General features: G+C 48.5%; 1 protein-coding gene across 6 annotated transcripts in view; it reads right to left on the reverse strand.

The window, feature by feature from the left end:
- ERG (ETS transcription factor ERG) overlaps positions 1–8,607 on the reverse strand; it is a 245,049-nt gene that overhangs the window by 148,967 nt on the left and 87,475 nt on the right. The window contains exon 1 of one of the 6 annotated variants that reach the window (XM_007532243.3): positions 2,091–2,231. The exons of the other annotated variants lie outside the window; for them this stretch is intronic. Coding sequence (XP_007532305.2) covers positions 2,091–2,108 — 18 coding nt within the window. The 5' untranslated portion in view covers positions 2,109–2,231. Of the gene's footprint in view, positions 1–2,090; positions 2,232–8,607 lie in introns of those variants that run through there. 6 annotated transcript variants of the gene reach the window in all.

Raw genomic sequence — 8,607 nt, forward strand, 5'->3', positions numbered from 1 at the left:
TGGACTGACTGACGGAACTTTCCCGACGCTAACTGGAGCCTCGCGCTAACATGATAAAGTGGCCAACAGATTCAAGGTCTGCTTTGTCCAGTCTGTAAACAAGTCTACAAAAGCATCTCATTAGTTTACCCGGGAAATCCCACAGAAACGGGTCGGAAAGGAAGTTATCTATAAGTGGATTCTTTTATTGTATACGGACGGGGCTGGAAAACTTGAACCATGGTTAACGTGGGCTCTGTAGGTCGCCGGGTTCAGGAAACACCTAGTGCAACATCATCAACAGTGAGTCAAACATAGTGTCGCGGATAAACAGAAACCATTACCCCAGCTTATTCCAAATGTCACAACCATCCAAATCGAAACCTATCTTCATGAATGTGTTTGAAACTAAACATATTCACAAGTTTTGCAAAATGCACCCCACATTCTAAAGGGTGGCCTATTATTTCAATGTCCTTCAATGTGGTGAATATATATATATAAATATACATATATATACATATATATATATATATATATATATGTTCATCTGTAATTCTATTCCAGCTACTCCAGATTTCTGAAGAATAACTGACCTCCTTGCTATTAAAGGCGGACATTACTCAAGGTAAATACAAGAACAAAATGGTAGTATTTGGGGGGAATAAAGTCAGATGAAATGAAGCAGATCAAAGTTCAGTGTTAAAACTCTTTTTCTTGATGAAAATTACATTTCCGTTGTCTCCATTCCTCCAAAACTAGGAAGCATTCTCTGTAAGGTGGCTGCCTTTTTGATAACTGATTTTTAAACAAATCACTGATCATACCCAGAGAAGTCCAAACAGTCAAGACTTTCTGAGCCATGGTTTATACACCTGGTGCTCCTCTGATCCCTCCTACAGACCTTCCAAGTGACAAAACTGCAAACCCAGGAGAATTATTGAAAAGTAAACAGCCTGATTGCTCGGGAACTTCTAGCTTTCAAACTCTGTCAGCTTTCAAATCAACTGAAACCCTTCATGGAGACACAACGAAATGCTTCTCACCTATTTGAGGCAAAACTCCAAGTACGCACATAATAAAATTGTCTTTGTTTGCTGGTTTTGTTTTCTTTTTTTTTTCCTCCATCTCTGCCTACAACCCCAAGCAATGGTGGCCTTGGAAACACTGAGAGCACCCTGCTTCAGAGAGCCCATGCCGGGGACCAGACTCGCCTGGCTTCATTCCCAGGAAGCAGAGCACACTGGGGCTCTCGACTTCATGGACCTGCCATCCCAAGCTCCCCCCAAAGTTAACTCCTGGAGACATTTGCCAGCAAATCAACCTCAGCCCGCACAGCACAGAGAACACCGAGGCCTTCTCCTCCTACTGCCCCCAAGCCAAGCATCACTGGAAAAAACGTCTAACTCACAGCAACACGAGAGGGAATTTTATTCAAGACCAATATCTAAGCGGAGCGAGTCAGGTTACCACCGTGTGGGTTATGAGAACACTCCATCCTCGGCCAGGAAGGTTCCACAAACCGAGTCAATCTTTTGGCCGTTCCCAGAACCAACAGCAGGTGCCTCTCCATCCTCACTGGGTCCGGCTGAGGCCTGCACCCCCCTGCCCAGCGCTGGTGCTAAGCATCCAAAAGGCCCACACTGACGAGCCCGTCTTTTGTCTTCTCCCCAGCCCCAAGTCTGCCGCCTTGTTAGGAGAAAATTATCCAGGCTCCCGCTAGGGACAAAAAAAAAAAAATTCAGAGGTTCTCCTCTGCCACTCAGCACCCCCCCCGCCCCCGCACACACAAAAATAAAAGAAAAGAAAAAGAAAAAAAAAGGGGAGAAAAAAAGGCCTTTACAAAGGTCCAACGCCATCCACACCACAGCCCACGAGAGTGAATTTAGAAACCCAAATTTTTTTTTCTGAGTTTGAAGTTTTGAAGCCTTGCGGATGGTCAGAGTAGGAAAAAGGAAATTTACTAGGGCAGTGCAAAGGAAATCTTGTCCTCTTCTATTGTGGCTGGGGTGTTACCCTGGGCTGACTTATCTGCCTTGAGAAAGGAAACCCCAAGAAAAAAGGGGGAGCGGGCCCGAGATCGGGGTTCCCCAGAGTGGTCCCCTCCTTACCTTAATGGTGCTGGCCATGCCGTAGACCGGCTATTGATCGCTAATCAATGTTAATAATAATTATTGCTTCTCTCTGACCAGAAAGGGGTTTTGATGAGGTTGTTTAGAGCGGATGAGATTGTGCTAAGTCTGGGAAATGAAGTCAGTCTATGACAGGAAGGGCTTTCTATTGGTCCAGGCGACCCGGCCCGAAGAAACAGGATATTTGGGAGTGGAGAGATAAGGGACCCTGAAAACAATGTTATTTTTCTTGATGATATGCAGCCAGGAGACTTTTTTTTTTAATTAAAAAAAAAATCAAGCCTCCATTGCTTGGGACTGGGACTGGGACTACCACAGCAGGTGTGACCCCAGGACGCCCCCAGCCTAGAATAAGCAGGACGCAGATGGGTGAGGGCCACAGCCTCAGGATGGGGGTGCCCAGGGAGGTGGGGGGCAGGCATACCGCATCTCCCAGCACTGGCCATACACGGCTGGGACCCAGGACCCAGGCCATCAGTTTCTGGCTTCTGAAAAGAATGTTTGCAGGGGAAATTTGCTCTGTGTGGCTAGGTCACAATGCTTAACAATAAACTTGCTTACTGTTTTTTTTTTTCTCCCCCTTCTATTTTTTTTTTAATTGCAGTCAGACTGCTTAGTGGTTCTGGTTGATGGTGGGACCTGAGGTTGAAGGTGGGACCTCAGAGCCTCAGGCAGGAGAGGCTTTTACTGGTCCCAGCCCTGCTGACTGATTCTCATCTAAAGATTTATTTATATTTGAGAGTGACAGAATTTGCTTACTATTTATTTATTTATGTAGAGAGAGCTTGGGAGCAAAGTTAAGCATCGCCTGGGTACACAGAGTCCCAGGGATGGAATTGGGGGGCCTCATTCTTCAAATCTAGCATTCTACCCCTCGGCTGCATGGAACTTTCTTTCTTTCTTTCTTTCTTTCTTTCTTTCTTTCTCCCTGCCTTCCACCCTCCTTCTCTGTCTCCTTTTCTTCCTTTCTTCTTCTCTCTTTCTGCTTCTCTTCCCCCTTCTTCCCTCTCTGCCTTTCCTTCCTTCCTTCCTTCCTTCCTCTCTCCCTCTCTCTCTTCTCTCCTTCCTTCCTTCCTCTCTTTCTGTCTGTCTTCTGCCAGAGTTTTCCACCTGCATAATTCTATCACTACCGATGGATGACTCTTCCTCTCTTTCCTCTTCTTTCATATACTGGGTGAGAAACAGATGTGGAAGGATGAGAGAGAGAAAAGAAGAAGAAGAAGAAAGAAGGAGGAAGAGGAGGAGAAGAAAAGGAGAAGGAGGAGGAGGAGAAGAAGAAGGAGGAGGAGGAGGAGGAGGAGAAGGAGAAGGAAGAGGAGGAGGAGGAGGGGGAGGAGGAGGAGAAGGAGAAGGAGGAGGAGGAGGAGAAGGAGAAGGAAGAGGAGGAGGGGGAGGAGGAGGAGGAGAAGGAGAAGGAGGAGGAGGAGGAGGAGGAGAAGGAAGAGGAGGAGGAGGAGAAGGAGAAGGAGAAAAAGAAGAAGAAGAAGAAGGAGAAGGAGAAGGAGAAGGAGAAGGAGAAGGAGAAGGAGAAGGAGGAGGAGGAGGAGAAGAAGGAGGAGGAGAAGGAGGAGGAGAAGGAGGAGGAGGAGGAGAAGAAGGAGAAGGAGAAGGAGGAGGAGAAGGAGAAGAAGAAAAAAAGGAGAAAAAGAAGAAGAAGGAGAAGGAGGAGGAGGAGGAGGAGGAGGAGGAGGAGGAAGACACCAATGGTCCACTCCACTGCTCACAAAGCTTCCCCTTTGCTTGACGCTCTTATACGATGCCCAAGGGCTTGGACACATGGTAAAGCACACACTCTACTGTGTAGAGTTGTCTCCATGATCCCCTGATTAGTCTTATTTTAAAATCTTTCTCTCTCTCTCTCTCTCTCTCTCTCTGTGTGTGTGTGTGTGTGTGTCTCAGACAGACAGGCAGAGGGACCAGAGGAAGAGTCAGTTCTCACAAGTACAGTGTACAGTTCTAGGGGTCAGAATTATCTTGGGTGTCACGGTTCTGGGATCCAATACTAAGGGCTCTTCCAGGCCCCTGCTTACTGACTCTTAACACATTCATCGATTTATTCCACACACCTCCTCTCCCTCTCCCTCTCCTTCTCTCTCTCTCTCATGCGTTACTGGGGAAGGAGCCCAGGACCTCATGCATCTGCTCTGCCATCTCGCTGCCCAATTCCCTATCCTTTCTTTGGAGGAGTGGGAAGCAGGGCGGGTCAAGAGGAGAAGGATATAGAGAGAGGGAGTAAGAGGAGAGACACCCACGCATGGTGCCACTATCCATGGAACCCCTTTGCTCGACACCCAGGGCCCCATGCACAGGAGGGTGTGCACTCTACCGGGTGAGCTATCTCCCAGGTCCCATTTATGGCACATCTCGAATGAGCTTTCCAAAACAGTCTTGTTATTTCCTCCCCAACACAACGTGAATCTGACCCGCTCCTCAACAAACAGCCCAGAGATGCAAAGTGGTAGGTCAGGACTGCAGGTGTCTCTCTGTCTCCCCTTCTCATCTCAGTTTCTCTCTGTCCTGTCAAATTAAAAAAAAATAAATAATTCAAAATAAAAATTAAAATCCAGGGTGCCAACACACATATGACCCTGTAAGAGGACCTGGGTTCAAGCCTCCAAGCAAACCACATGACGAAGCCTGCGGGGATGGGGGGGCATGGTGAGTGGTGGAGCAGTGCTGTGCTGTCTCCCCTTTCTCTGTCTCTCTCCCCATCTCTCACCCTCTATACAGAGGATGAGAAAATTGGCCGCCAGAGCAGTGGGTTCATGCAGGCAGAGTCCCTTGGGGGCAAGAAAGATCGTGTTGAAAAAAAATTCAAAACGGGTGGGGGGGGGGTAGATTGCATAGTGGTTATGCAAAGACTCTCATGCCTGAGGCGCCAAAGTCCCAGGTTCAATCCCCCCACCACCACCACAATAAGCCAGAGCTGTGTAGTGCTCTGGTGTTCCTCTCTGTGTCTTTCTCTCTGCCTCTCTCTCAGAAATAAAATAAATAAAATACTTTTTAAAAATTCAAAAGGACTGAAATGGCTACAAATATAGCCTCTCTCCAATATAAATATTCACCTTAGCGGATCAGACTCTCTGACGGAAGTCAGACCTTCACACCCTGGAACTCTGTCAGGTGGAGCTCCCCATGGAGGAGAGTAATGAGTCCCGCCCTTCCCTACATCCCCCGCCCCCAAGAAGGGTCCTCCAAGCCCAGGGCCACACACCGGCTTCCCTGAAGGAAGAACAGCTCACAGAGGCCTGACCACTCCTGACAGGCTTTCAGGCCCTGGATTACTCATTCGCAGGAAGTTACTTGTTCTCTGGGAGAAACAGCCTTGTGCTTTGAATGGAGCTCTGCGGAAGCTGGGCCTCGGAGAGGTGTGGTCTCAGCGGGGACACAGAAACACAATGGGCCAAACCCTGAGTCACCTCAGCCCCTGGTCCCAGTGTGGGGATCCCACCCCGACTGTCTGTCAGGGGCCAGGGCCTGGCTTCTGCATCTTCGGCTTGTGCCTATCACTTATCCTCCCCTCATGTCAGGAGGGGAAGGAAGAGAAAGAAGAGGGAGGGAGGGAGAGAGGGAGGAGGGTGAGAGAATGGAGGGGAGACGGGGAGGATGAGGAGGGGCAGTGGGAGAAGGAGAGGAAAGGATAGGGAGGTGGAAGAGAGAGAAGAGGAGGAGGAGGAGAGGGAGAGAGAGAGACAGACAGGAGAGGGTGGAATAGGGGGAGGTAGAGGAGGAAAAGAAGGAAGAACAAGAAGGAGAAGAGGGAGGAGGAAAAAGAGAGGGAGGGAGGAAAGAAGCAAAAGAAGAGAGAGGAGAAAAGGAGGCAGAAAAAGAACAAACACCTCATCGAAGACCCCTGCGAGCATCCACCTGGCTTTGACCTAGCACGTTATGATGGGGCCCTCCTCAATCGCTATCGAACAGGCCATGGCCGGTGCGCCGCTATGTTCCATCGCTGGGGAGCCAGAGACGACCCGAACTGCCCCTGCGGCTCCAGACAGACCATGACCCACATAGTCAACGACTGCCACCTCTCCAGATTCAAAGGAGGTCTCGAAACTTGACATCAGGCTCAACCTGACGCTGTTGACTGGCTGCAGAAGAAGGGCAAACGCTAGAAGAAGAAGAATTGATTTATTAGAGAAAATTGAGAGAGGAGGGAGGCAGATTGAGAGGGAGCATGACAAAGAGAGACCTGAGCTCTGCCCCACTGCTAGTGAAGCCCCCCCCCCACAGGTGGGGACCAGCAGCTTGAACCTAGGTCTTTACACACTGTCCTGTGTGTGCTTAACCAGGTGCACCACCGTCTGGCCCCAACAAACAAAATATTTTTTTTTAATACAGGAAGAGCATTTTTCAGCATCTACCTGCCTCTGTTTTCCAAACCAGCCTCGAACTGGTTCCCTGCAGCAGGACAGACCTTAGTTTCCACACAACGCTGCTTTGTTTCTGCTCTATTTGTTTATTGATTTGTTTATTCAGAGGCCGAGAGCCAGAGAGAGGAAGTGACCACAGCCCTGAAGTTTCCTCAGTCACGCACATGGCCAAGTAGCTGACTATCCAAGTGAGCTCTCTCGTCCAGCCCCCCACAGGGTCCCGATTCTCCCCTCAGGGCTGCCTTTTCTCCTGGCTGTTCACCCACAGTGAATCAGTGGGCGGTGACATGGAGGCTATTTTTTCCCCTTTTGTTGCCCTTGTTGTTTTAGCCTTGTTGTGGTTATTATGGTTGATGTCATTGTTGTTGGATAGGACAGAGAGAAATTGAGATGGGGAGACAGAGAGGGGGAGAGAAAGACAGACACCTGCAGGCCTGCTTCACCATCTGTGAAGAGACTCCCCTGCAGGAGGGGAGCCGGGGGCTCGAACCAGGATCCTTATGCCGGTCCTGGCGCTTTGCTCCATGTGCACTTAACCCACTGTGCTACCACCCGACCCCCACATTTCTTCTCTTGAAAGATGTATTTATGGGAGGGGAAGACAGCATCATGGTTCTGCAAACAGACTCTCCTGCCTGAAGCTCTGAAGTACCAGGTTCAATTCTGACACCACCATCAGCCAGAGCTGAGCAGGGCTCTGGTAAAATAAATAAAATATTTTTTAAAATAAGTAAACAAGAGGTCAGGTGATGACACACCTGGTTAAGCTCACACATTACAGTGCGCAAGGACCCAAATTCAAGCCCCAATGAATTAATGAGAGAAAAGAAAGAAGGAAATTGTTTTTTAAAAATAAAGAAACAAAAAATAAAAATATAAAGATTTACTTATATTTTAGGACTTCCTTCTTCTGAGTTTTTCCTCCTTTTTTCCCACTAGTGATTGAATAGAGTTTTACAGGAACATAAGATTTCAAGAACATAATACCATGACCTAACTTGAGAGACAGAGAGAGCCCAGAGCCCTGCTCAGCTCTGGCTGATGGCGGTGCAGGGGACTGAACCTGGGAACGCAGAGCCTCAGGCGTGGAGGTCTTTTTGCAGATCCATTACGCTCTCTCCTCAATCCATTTTGTTTTTTAGATAGAGACAGAGAGGTGGGGGGGAAAGAGAGATTGAAAGAGAGAGAGAGAGAAGGGTGGGGTGGGGAGAGAGAGTTCTTAGGAGCCCTGCTCAGCTCTGGTTGATGATGGTGCCGGGGATCGAACCTAGGGCCTCAGCACCTCAGACATGAAGTTCTAGTGCTTGTCTGGCGCAGTGCTACTTCCCCGTCGCCCTGGCCCTAGGCACTGAAAGATCTAACTCTTTATATTGAAATAAGCTCCCACACAGAAACGTCAGAGGGAGCTAGAAAGAGCCTCCAATATTTCTCATCCAACTGTTGGCAATCTTCTTCATTCCGGTCTCACTCGCTGCCTCTCTTATTTACTTGTGCACAATGAACATACATATGCAGACAGAAATTAATCTTGTATTCTTAATTGAATAAAAGTATTGCCTTTGGGGCTAGTGAGAGCTCACCAAATCTGGTTGGTCTCTCACACCTCTGCCCCAACTCATTAAAATAATTACATCTTTCTAACTGATTTATTCATTGAGTAGAGACAGAAAGAAATTGAAAGGGACGGGAGAGACAGAGAGCGAGAAAGAGCGAGACCTCCACACGGCTTCGCCACTTGTGAAGCTTTGCCCCCTGCAGGTGGGGACCGGAGCTTTGAACCCGGGTCCTTGTGCACTGGTAACATGTGCACTCAACTGAGCGCACCACTGCCCGGCCCCGAATAAATCTTTTCTTTTTAAAAAAGATTTACTTAAACAGTCTTTTAAGGTTTGACTTTATTTTTTTGATAGAGGGTCAGACAGAAAGAAGTAGAGAAAGAGAGACATTGGTAACCCTTGTGAAGCTTCCTGCCTGGTGCATGATGGCATGTGTGCCACCGCTTGGCCCCAATACAACAGTTTTTCCAGTGAGCTGTTAGGGCCAGAGAAGAGCTCCTCTGATAAACTTCGTGCTTTGCATGCAGCGGCTCAGACCACCTGAGAGCTGGAGGCGGGGGCTGAGGA

The sequence above is a fragment of the Erinaceus europaeus genome, chromosome 9, assembly GCF_950295315.1.
Source record: "Erinaceus europaeus chromosome 9, mEriEur2.1, whole genome shotgun sequence".
In the NCBI taxonomy this organism is placed as follows: Eukaryota; Metazoa; Chordata; class Mammalia; order Eulipotyphla; family Erinaceidae; genus Erinaceus; species Erinaceus europaeus.